The 12,361-nt window shown below is 34.9% G+C and overlaps 1 protein-coding gene across 11 annotated transcripts in view; it reads right to left on the reverse strand.

Annotated features, from left to right (window-relative positions):
- The window catches only part of THOC2 (THO complex subunit 2), a 55,065-nt gene that overhangs the window by 18,938 nt on the left and 23,766 nt on the right, over nt 1–12,361 (reverse strand). For 9 of the 11 annotated variants that reach the window (XR_012624609.1, XR_012624610.1, XR_012624613.1 and 6 more), the window contains exons 12-24: nt 12,158–12,353; nt 10,389–10,430; nt 9,637–9,678; nt 8,279–8,409; nt 8,090–8,191; nt 6,813–6,897; nt 5,723–5,816; nt 5,176–5,256; nt 4,814–4,910; nt 2,871–2,988; nt 1,953–2,132; nt 1,222–1,386; nt 275–550 (exon numbers count right to left, since the gene is read on the reverse strand). Coding sequence is in view for 6 of the 11 variants with exons in the window: in XM_074835244.1 (XP_074691345.1) it covers nt 275–550; nt 1,222–1,386; nt 1,953–2,132; nt 2,871–2,988; nt 4,814–4,910; nt 5,176–5,256; nt 5,723–5,816; nt 6,813–6,897; nt 8,090–8,191; nt 8,279–8,409; nt 9,637–9,678; nt 10,389–10,430; nt 12,158–12,353 (1,609 nt within the window). In the remaining 5 variants the exon portion in view is untranslated. The remainder of the gene's footprint in view (nt 1–274; nt 551–1,221; nt 1,387–1,952; nt 2,133–2,870; nt 2,989–4,813; nt 4,911–5,175; nt 5,257–5,722; nt 5,817–6,812; nt 6,898–8,089; nt 8,192–8,278; nt 8,410–9,636; nt 9,679–10,388; nt 10,431–12,157; nt 12,354–12,361) is intronic. The other 2 variants (XM_074835245.1, XM_074835243.1) reach the window with 1 other exon arrangement.

The raw sequence follows: 12,361 nt of genomic DNA on the forward strand, positions 1-12,361 counted from the left end.
CTGGTTGACTAGAGTTAAGACAAAAGTGAACAGCTACACGACAGATCCAGCTGTCAGACTGCTTTCTGAAACAGATTTAGTGAAGTCACTATAACTTTTAATAGGGGAATTATAAGGAAGAGTCAATCAAAATTATGTGAATGTAACAAATCAGAACAGATGAAACAAGAGAAAAAACCTCCCAGATCTAAATAACCTGAATATACGGCTTTACGAAAATAAGTCTTTAAAGGTTAGAAAGTTTAAACTGGACTGTAAAATTATATAAACATACCATTTCTTGATTGTCATCTATGGCTTTCATCTGGACTTTAAGTTTATTGACTTCTCTGTCATAGCTACTATGTGGGACGGCAAGGTCATACATTGTCAAAGACCAGAATGTAGCATAAAACTGAGGACTGATGTCATCCCAAACCTTGGGAAGGTGCAGAGAAATCACAGCATCATGAACAGGAGCCATCACCAGCTCACATGATGTAATGTATTTGTGAACTTTGTGCTGCTGTTTATTCCCCTTCTCAGCTTTTTTTAGTTCATCATACTTTGACTGTGGATAAAAAAAATGAAAACTTTGTACACAAACAATATAATTTAACTTCTACAATATAATTTAACTTTCCCCCAAAACCCTTCTACATAACAAACATTTGCACATGTGAAGTATCATTTATGTACATAAAGCGCTGAAGAACATCTCACAGAACTTTTAGCATTCATCCATATTGGATGAATTTATATGTATTCACTGATGCTGCTACCTGTTACAGTAACGCGCTATACTACACCAAGTAAAAATTGCTCTTGATTTAACATTTTAGATGCAGGGACAAATTGATTCTGACACTTCCTGAGATACCACACCTTCTGGCAGCTGCAACATTTTCCTCCACAGCAAAAATCCATCTAAAACAACTGCAGAACTTAAACATTCAGGGGAACAGGGAAGGAGAGAACTCCTACTGATCACCCAAATCATCAGAAGAGATGACTTCATTAGTCACAACTTCTGTCAGTTGTGTGAAAGCTGATGCATGGACCATATTTTCTATGAAGATAAAGGATAACCTGTTCCAGCCCACAGCTTCTCTTTCTACCTCTACTCATAAAGCTTCTCCAAGGTTTATTTAGCAAACAAACTTTCGCAGGAACCTAACACACATACTGATAACATGCAGTGTAGCAGCACTAACAGCAGGCAAGCAGAAGAGTTCTACTTACAGAAATATGGTGTGCATACATGGGTCTTGAGAGGAAAAATGCAGCATCGTGAGGTGTGTGAAACTCATTACAGAGAACGTCGATAGAAGGCACTCGCTTAATGTAATCCTCTGTGCTTAGATTGGATGCTAAAAACCCACCAAATTGTACCAGGGTGTCATGGCACTACATGTGAAAGATACAGAAAGTTAGCAAACAGTATGATTTCATTCAAAAGTGAAGTTAGGGAGAGCTTGAAAGCTTTCTTTTTTGTTTTTAAAATGTTAACACCACATAGTACAGCAAGAATTTTCTCATGGGGGAAGATAGTACATTTTCCACGCCACATAATTCTGTCACTCAGTGCTGACTCAACCCTATCAGCAGTGTTCCACCCCACTCCAAAAAAAAAAAGCACACCCTGCAAAAGCCAGCAGAACTGTAAGAGCATTCTGTTCTACCAGAGTTAAATGAAACTAGTGTCTATTGCCTAAGGCAGGAAAAAATTTCAGGTTGCTTTGAACTTAACTTTTCAAGACAAGGGATGTTTTAATCTTTCACTCAAAAGTTACTTGTCAGTATAATATACATTGACTACACCCATATATTTTAACAATTAAATCACTGCAACTAATTTTGAAAATTCTTATATATTCATATTTATTATGCTGAATTCTTATACACTGTGCTGACACACTAGAAGTTACCAAAGGAAAGGAAGGGTTCTTATAAATTCAAGTGTTTTTACTTGCCTGGTCATACAGTTTTCCCACCAGCTTCAGATGTTTTTCCCCTCCCTCTTGAAAGATCACACCATTTCTCTGTTGAGCCATAAGCAGGCACAGTGGAAGGGCAAGATCATGGTCCAATAATGCATCTTTCAATCTCTGAGAAGATTTTTTTGTATTCCTGATTTGGCCAAAGTATCCACCCTGCATAACACAGAAAACATTACCCAAATTTGGAAACAGTGCATCACAAATGGAAGCCATGTGTGCTTCTGACTGCAAAAATACTGATGAATTAATGTCAATACAGTTTCTTGTTCATCAATAAAACTCTCTGGCTCCTGTACTCCAAAGGATGTAAGAATCAGAAACTGGTCTTGCATGTTATTAATTAAGTCTTTTACACAGTAAACAAGAAGTGACATTTCAGCTCAGCCATCATGACACTGCATTTTAGACCTAGGTCTCTTCTCTGTTCAGTACAGGAATTTTAGATTTTGTTTCCGAATACAGCTATTCAACTTCCTAGACAGTTCAGTCTAGGTCAGACTCAGCTAGGTCTTTGATGCCAAGGATGCAACAGTTTTAGCAGTTAAAATGGTTTAAGATGTTACTCCATTCAACAGGGAGCTGCTATCCCCAGAGCAGGACTGCACAACATGCAAGCTCACTGGCTGCTATAATCCACAGGTCTGTCATATAACACTGGATAACGAAGGCTGCTTTTGTTAATGAGAGATGCTGTGAAGCCCAACAATTAAGGCTCATGTATAGACTGTCTTGGCTGCCTGTCTGCAATGCTTGTAAGTGCAGTGGAGTGGGAAGCTTGCTGATGAAAGTGGTAACACCCTCCTCAGCTATGCTGCCAAGATTTCATGAATCAGAGTCTTTAGAACCACCATTAATAAGCAATAGCTATTATTAAATTTAACATGAACACACCTCAGCTTTCAGTTGTTCTCCACCAGTCATGGCTTCCAATTGTTCCATTGTCATTTCTTCTGTAATTTCTATCCCTGCCATTTTCTGTACTACCTCTTTTAAAATAAGCAGATCAAAGCTGCACAGAAAACAGAAAAGTGGAGTAAAAACAAGAAAATTTGTTTAAGAAGTGGAAGCTATGACATTCAATACACAGTACAAAGCAACACTGTGATGGACGTTAAAACAAATAACATTTTAATTCTTTTTTGAAGAAGAAACTAGTATGCTGAGTGCACAAGGATTTCTTTATTGCAAATAAAAAGTTAGTATTTAAAAGCAATGCAGGCATTCAACAGCTGTATTTCAAAACCCCTTCACAACAATTTCATTGTTTTTGAAAATAATAGTGAGTGTGGTGCTATTAACTTTTAAGTATCAACAAATTAATAGAATTTTATTGCTCCCTTTTGTTGTTTTGCATACTTCATACTTATCACCACAGTTATTTAGTGAACATGGAATAGTTTCAATTTTATTAAAAATTTCTAGAATAGTACATGACCTTAGAAATTTACTGGCAAAATTAGTCTGGAGAGGTGGAACACAGAAAACATTTTATACTTAAAAGAGAATATACAAAACACCCCAATGATCATCCCATCCAGAGACTAGGCTTTACTTCCTGCCCTGAATTCTATATGGGCAATGACTTTTCCTCAACAGAAGTAAATTGTACCATGGATCACTCAAATCAGCAATGTTTTCCAGTAACTTTGGAAGTTTGTGACCTACTTATAATGTGTTGATCCATGCCATCCAAAACTAAGTTTTACATTTAAATAATTCACATTGTTCATATTTATATTTTGGTGGTTTTATTTCTTTTTGTTTATGCTTTTCCAACCCTAAGTATGTTTTCTCTCTAGGAACTATGCAACCTTAACATATACTCCAATTCAATTACTTGAATACTCCAGTCCTATGAAACTGGTCATAGGGGTAAATCCATTTTATTCCTATGATCCCAATTACTAAATAATTTGATTTTTTTTTTCCCAAAAACACTCAAAAGTCTTAATTCTGGGGAAATACAAGAAACATTACTTACCCTTCCTCTGTAGCTCAATGTGATTGTACCATCATCAGATTACAAAACAAATTTGGGACAGGGGAGCACATAAGAGTGAGTGTCTACATTGCAGGGAAGGGAAAAAACTAGATTTCTCAACATAAATACCCCAAAATAACATGTGGAGTTATCTCCACTAGTAAGCTTTCAGTACGCATATGGGCATTCATTAAAGAAAAAAGTTGATACTCACCTATGTGATAAAAATAACATACTAATATTAAATAAATAAATGAAATAATAATACTAAGTGATGATGATGGAAGGACAAAAGGAAGATTCAAATGGCAAACCTTGTTTAAAAAAATTTTTTTGAGTTATGATTAACACTGATGTATCAAGAAGCAATTCAACTGCCGTTAAATAAATTGGACAAAGTATTTGAAACAGTATTAAAATGTTAAAGAGCCATCCCTGCAGAGAAGTCACTATGAGAAAGAAAAAACTAAAACTGCAAGTCACACCCTTTTATATCACGGATACTTATTTTTTAAATAACGTACAATAGTTTCTATGACAATATTATAGACCAGCAGGGTTTTTCCCCCCCCATCTGGTTACCTGTTAAGAAAGCTGTATTAAACTAAGTTACAGATGAAAAATCAGTACTTCAAAAATAATATGTCACAGCTACACAGTTAGAGGAAAGATAACTTACTAAAGCGGATATTATTCTTTCTGCTATTTAAATTTCTTAACCTTCCTGGTATTATGAATGAAGTTTTACCACTACTAGAGTAACTACTACATCAAGTGCCCATGTATCAGCAAATGCTCAAATAATACCTTAAAAAAAAACAGAGCTTATAAAGATCACTTGTGCAAGACTTGCCTTTTTCCAGCTTTCAGTTGGTTGGCTACATATTGAAGTAGGCCAGCAAGTTCAATCGGGTATTTTCGGAAAACTGCACCACAAAAGCTAGCCAGACCTAAAGCAAGGAGAAACAGCTGTGACTCTACCTCATGAGTTACTAATCATTCAATAAGCATTAATGAAGTACATGTGGAATGTATAGCAATTTTTGTAATAAAAAGAAAAAAAATTTCCTATTGATTAAACTTGTCAGCTCTCTGCTGGCTTTAAAAAATTAGTAGATCCAAGTGAAATATTGATCATAATGATCAATAGTAGAGTAAATCATAGGGAAAGTCAAGTATTTTAAACATTAATGTATTAAATAAAACAATACTAACTCTGCAACCAGCTTGAGATTGTAGTGTCATCATGCTTCATTCTCTCCTTCTCAGGGTTTGCCAGAGCTTCAATGATACAGTCTTTAGTGGAGTTAAAGAGAATGTTTTTCCTCAATTTGTAAAAACAAGTTACACAGACCTGCTCTTCCAGCTCCACAATTTGTAATATATGAACATGATATGCAAGCATAGCAATATGATATAGCAGACCCACTAACATAGTTATGGTATAAGAAATCATTAAAAAAAAATGGTAACTTCAAGAGCAGTACCTCACTATTTCCAGGATCACTATGCCTTCAAGAACAGAAAAGCAGTAAAAAACCCTTAAAAATTAAGTATAATTTTCATAGTGTGAAAGAAAAATAGAGAGAATTCTATAACCCATTAAGAGTGCAAAGGTATTTGCAAAGTTCACTAAAAAATTTCCAGCAAAAAGCAGCAAGAATAGAACACAAAAGAAGTAATATTTACTCACAGACAACAGATTTCATCTGGCTACAACTGCAATCAGTAACTAGACGTATTGATTTAAATAAAAGGATACATGCCAAGACATCATAGTTCAGCGAAGTGAGGTATTTCAGTGAATCAACAACCGGAGTTATTAAATTATCATATTTTTGTATTTGTGATAAAATCTGAAAGTTACAAAACACATTCAGCTGAACAGGAACAGTATTCCTTATCTTTCATATAATATATCAAAACCATTTAACAATGCTCATCTTCAAAACCTACACAAAACATGCTTTGCAATTAATTTTTCAGCAGGTTCTAAAGCACTTTCAAAAGAATCTCTCTCGTTAATTTATCGAGGACCTTAGAGATATCAGTGAAACATGTCTCTAACATGTAAAATTCTGTATAATTATTTTCAATTATCAGAAAATGAAATTGTGAAAACATTTCACTCATTTTTTTCAAAGATTTCTTAAGAATCCTGAACCTTAGCAGTAAGAGCTTCTGTTGCTACTTATAATGACTATTAAAAAAAAAATGAAGTTAGGTCATGAAAGAGTACAAGTAAAATGTATTAATCAAATTTTAGAATGTTCTCTTTGATACATGGCACACATGTGCAGTATTAATTTCTTCAAGTAAAAATCTAAGAACTGTTAGATTAATAATTTTAAGTCACAGTCATGAATAAGGTGGAGGTCCATCAACATACTTTTACATCTCAAGCATTCTGAAGCACCAAGTAATCTTAAAAATCCTCCCCAACTTCATAGGTGTGTTTCAGACTTCAAAGCTTTATGTTTTCTTCTATATGACCCTGACATATCTTCATCACATACATATACAACTGCCCAAAGCAACCTAACTTGAATTTGCATTCTGCATAACCTGATCACCACATCCCTGTACCTCAGAGACCCACCTCAGCTATCTCAAATTAATTACTTTACTCCTAATAAGTGGATGCAATTTTCTGTGCAGTTGTGGTTACTGAAGAGCTACTGTCATATTTAATCTCAGACCTGTTCACTACTAGCAAATTACCATATTTTAAAATCTGCATCAAAAGTATAAAATAATGAAATTAGAAGTACCCTCTCACTAAGACAGCAGGTCCCTTCCTATACTTTAATACCTATTCTTAGGATTATATTCAAATACATGTAACTACATACATAATCAAATAGAATTGTAGGATTGCTGTGGCTGAGCTTCCCAATTTGCCTTCCAGAGGGTTTCACATTTTCCTTAGTTAAACGCCTGTAAAACAGAACATATTTTATTGCAACAGACAAGCTAAAAGAATATTAAAACAACAGGTTAGTTCCAGTGAAGAAACACCTTTATTAGTTGCAGAGATTAAATTCTCACTTGCAGATGCATTTTTAAGAAATCTTAAGCAGAGAAATATCACTCCTCTGGAAATCTGAAATTTATAATCCCGTAACATGTAGAGAGTAGCACACCAGTTGTCCCTGTGTTACTAGGGATTGTACACTAGTCTCAGCTTTGAGCACTTTGCATTTGGAAGTTGTCAGTGGGACCTATACCCCATGTAAAACCAGCATGTGATGCTGTTAATACCTCCTTTTCACTGTTACACTTCCACAGCATTCCCTACTGAAGATACGAGCTTAATATCAAATCTGAAGTTGATACACAAGAGTAAATTGTACACGTAGCAATCTCAACAACTGACAGCAGTGTGGCTCATCTGCACAACTGAAATCCACCACACAAGAGAAGGGATGTAATGTTTTACAGTCTATGCCAGCTATGCAGGAAGTCAGCAGAGAATCAAAATCATTGTTTCTAGCTTTCACAGCTGCAAGTCCAAGTCTTTTACCCAATAGCAATTATTCTGTCTTGACTATGTAGAAGGTTCTAATTATCAACATCATAAAACCATAGCATTTGCTTTTGGCAACAACAAATGGAGAGAGAACCCCAATCCCTGACAGTGATGTCAGGGATGTTAAATTTGAGGTAAATCTGAAATTGTTGTAAGCCTGCTTGAAAATGACAATGAATCATTCCATTCAATCCAACTTACTGCCCTACTTTAAAACATACAGAAACTATGACAAGATTTTTGAAACTCTTCAGATTAAAGAGTCTCTATACCTAGAGAAAATGCGCTGGACACTGACATTTCCATAAGCAAAGCAATTTATCAAACAACAGCATACCCATAGAAAATGTTCTAAATAATTTAATGGGACATTTTTCACAGATTAAATAACCTTGTTGGTGGCAAATCTGTCTATATCCTTACTTATTTGACAGTCTTTAATCACAGGACTTTAAATACTTCCTGAACAAGTATTATCAGTGAAATTACTGAGTCATTAGAAAGGGAACGTATTTGTCAAGGCTTTTTTTCTTCAGTTGGTGACATGTAATAATACAGTGTATCACAGTTGATAATTATTTATGGAATTAGACAACTTACTTCATGATATATTTGGCTCGGTCTATGGTTTGAGCTTTAACTTTCACTAGAAGTGGGTGACTGTTGTATGTTTCATTCTTCCATTGCCCATAAAGACGGTACCTTGAGAAATTGTAAAGAAAAACTATCTTTAGTACTGACAGTTCAAGAGACCACTTCCAAAGAATGGAAACAAGTTATCCTACTCACCGGTACTGGTATGGAAAAGTTTTGAACATTCCCCATAATTCTTCAGACATGCATGCATTGCAGTCCATCAAAGAAAGAGATGGAAGTAAGACTTGATCGGTAATACTCAACAAGCAGCTAAACAGTATCTCCTGAAATAAAGGCAAAGAACTCGAGGTAACTATCAAGTAAGTACGATCAGAAGCAATGCTATGCAGATATGCACATCTCAGTAGACTGATAAAATACAAGTTTGGCACAAGATTAAGACTTCCTAAACAAAACCAAACAATCTAAAAAGGACTTAAAAATATCTCCCATTGTAAATCTTTTATTAGATAATTTATGGACCATATACACTGTCAGTATTTTATTTGCCTATATATTTGAGCAAAGCTGCTGAAGTTTTCAGCAAGTTGCACTTATATTTTCAAATCAAATAAATCATTTAAAAATGGATATACTGTGGACTTGCACAAAGTGCAACAGGAGAAAACAGATTTTGGCAATTGATTTCAGTGTATTAAGGTATTCCTTGCCACTACTTCCATTTTCAAAATACCAGATTACAACCTGAAGCCATTATACATGTTCCCAAGGCACAGTACCAATTTCCATGTTTTCAGCATCCTATTCTCCCCCTTCCTTAAAAATTTTTCTTTCTCATCGAGCTATGTTAGAAAAACCATAGCAGGAAAACAAGAAAACCCACAAAACCAGAAGAGTCATTTTCTCTGCAATGATTGTTGGGTTGATGGTTGGACTGGATGATCTTCAAGGTCTTTCCAACCTAGACAATTCTGTGATTCAGGAAGTCACGAAATCATGACAAGTGAGAAACAGGAGTAATAAGTAATAATGAAAACTGCACAAACTTCATATTGAAAACTTGCTTGTTGATTAAAACAAAACAAGCAATCTTGTTTTTATAAATTAGATCTCAACTGAACACTTGGGTTTCATTGTGACCAATCTTGAAAGTTTAGAAAGAAATAAATTAGCCAGTAAAGAAAAACTGGCCATTGCACTATTAAACATCTCCCCTACTTCTAATTTCTCTACTTCTCTATGCTTTTCCCCCCTAAATTCTGTAAAACACAAGGTGCCACCATGAAAAGAATACTTATAGAATAAGTAACTGGAGGTACTCCAGCTGAGCAAATAAGAAGTAGAAGGCACTGGACTAAAAGAACAAGATCATGTTTGAGGAATGCAGGAGAGAAAGAAAAAATTTAAAAAAAAAAGGACAGGAATACAAAAACCTCACTCTGGCTCAAACTTGCCTATAAAAATCAAGACAGGTGTATAACATTTGTTAAAGCATAAAACTCTACAGAGAAAGAAGAGCTGTACAGTTATTTAACACCTTTTAAACTCACCATTTTCTCTTTATCTTCTTGTTTGCTTCCATCAGACTGAAACTATAACAAGGACAATCATGTCAATTGTAGCATAAATAACACGAACACTTAGTTTCAGAACAAGGCTACCTCAGCAAAAGCATAAACCTGAAGGGCCACATGCCTAGTAGATGTTTAATTTTCCACATCTGTCAGCATTAAGATATTTTTGAACAGAAATTCAAACGCACAGCTGAAATGCACTGCTTACATATATAGGGGCTTTGTACACTTTTCTTCAAAAAGAGCTAATAACTAAAATACCAAGGAAACTTACTATTATATATGACATACTGAATTTTCTTACCGGAGAGAGGAAAAAAAAAAATGCCCTAAGCATTCACCTTCTACCTAAAAAACAAACCACCCAGGACATCCAACCCAATTATCAACAGCCATAGATTATTTTCCCCATCTTTCTCTTACAATAATACCTTCTTAAGCTTTTAGTCTTCATTATTAAATTACATTCTTTTCTCTCTTCTTGTTTCACTCACCATGAAAAGCATATTAAGCTATCACACCAGTAAGTGCACAATTATTTTAAAGGTACACTTAAGCATGAAAGCTGCAGTGCAATGTTAGTAGTCTAACTTTTAAACTACTGTATGGGTTAACTTACAGTCAAATCATCTCCAGTTATAAGTATTTCTACCGTGTGTTAAATGTAGTTTCATAACTACAACATGCTGATGGCAATAGTGCATTAAAAGTAACTTTCCCTATGTTACCTTAACCACTCTGTCACTGACGAATTTCTTCATAGTTCCAACCTAGAGCAAATAGCTAAAATGTTGCTCATTCTTGTCAGAAACACATTAAACTATCATATCCATATATTTACAGTAAAACTGCACGAGATTCCTATAACCAAGTAATCTCCATTCTACTGTACATATCCACAAAGAAACAAGGGCTTTCTCACAAAACTTCAGCACTTGAACTTAATTACAAAGTAGTCCTAATAGTCTGCTGACAGCAGTAAAATTAATTACTCCCTTGAAATTATAATTTCCAAATTAGCTACACTGTCAGTGCAACACAGCCTATCACTCAAATATCAGTCTTACTCATGGGCCAGCAAGAAATAAGCATGCTATAAAGCAAGTGTATTAACCATTGGGAAATCTTATCATTCTGGGTGAGAAGATGCTGAGAAATTATAACTCCTACAAAGATATGGAAGTAGGGAAAGATGGAAATGTTTGAAGTTACCATGATTTTATTACAAAGACTACCTGGAACCCAAACTTAGTGTAGCTATTGTTACCCTATCATCACATATTGGAACCTGATGAAAGCAAACTCTTTCCAAAATCTGTTAAATTTAGACAAAAAGATCTTCCATCCCAAGAATCATCTGTGTTCTTTGCTCTGCATCAAGAACAGCTGGACATGAAAGCTTCCCCTAAGGTGGTATGTAAATTTTGAACATGCCAGTATTTGTTAGTTGTAGTTGAAATTAAAAAAATACTTTAAATTAAAAAAAAAAAAATCTATAAAACTGAAAAAATCTCCCTTCCAGTATCATTTAGATCAACCAACCTCTCCAACTTTCAGCTGTAAATGTTTAAGTTGGTGGGGGGTGTGCGTTTGTTTTTAATAATTATTTTAAAAATTATTTCAAAAACTATGAATTCCAAAGTTTCTCTGAGCTACTATTTAAAAAAAAAAACCCAACACCTCTACTGTTGCCTTGAAAATAAAACAAGAATTGCTAGTTAAACAGCAAATTGCCAGAAAAGTAGCAAAAGAAGTCACTAGCCTCAGCAGTCTGAGCTACTGAGTACATTCCAAGGGAGTTCAGAATATAAATTCAACCTGCAACAGGTCATGCTACCAATCTGTCAACATATACGTGGTAAAGATATGGTCAAAAGACAACAACAAATCCCAAGAGGCCATTTTACTTCTAAAGTTGGTGACTTCCGGCTTTATAGGGCGTTTTAGATCTCCACATCCTTGTGGGCATCCAGAGACTGTTCAAGAATAGCAGCATTTTAAGTGGCAGACAGGGGGACACCCCACTAATTAAAAACATACAACAACGTCTACTTCCCAAGGAACCTAACAGGTGGAATAGAAAGTACTATTTTAAGTAATGGATATGTATTAGTTTATTGTTCCCCACTGTCTACACTGTCACTCTAATAATGTAAAAGCTTCCATGCAATTAGTATCATATGTCCATTTTTAAAAATTATATCCATACACAGATAATGTTTTAACAGATGGAAGACCATAATGAGAAATTAGTTATCACTAAATACTCCTGGTTATAAAGCTAAAGTGCCTTAAGTTGTTCATTAAAATGTTTATGTTTATTGATCATAAAAACGATCAAGAATTAAAGTAAGATTCTCCAAATTTGTCCTTAGTCAGAGAAATTTTTTATGTTTCAGTATTTGAATATATACACAATTAGTAAGACTTGAGCACTTTTTGACATCAGAGGAATTGGTATTTTTCAAGTTTTGACAAGCAGTTGTGTCATACCAACCTCTTTCATAAATGCTTTTCCAAGGCGCACCACTTTCGCAAATAAAATGGGATCATGGGAGAGATGAGGACCAAGGTAACAAAGCATGTTGAACACTTCCTTTCTCAAGTCCTCAAAGCTGTCTGCTTGTTTTGGTGCTCTCTTGTTTGGCAAAGAAGAAATTGGTGACCCTTTAGCTCCTTTAGGTACACCAACTCTGAAAAA

Source organism: Strix aluco, chromosome 10 (assembly GCF_031877795.1).
Source record: "Strix aluco isolate bStrAlu1 chromosome 10, bStrAlu1.hap1, whole genome shotgun sequence".
Classification (NCBI taxonomy): Eukaryota; Metazoa; Chordata; class Aves; order Strigiformes; family Strigidae; genus Strix; species Strix aluco.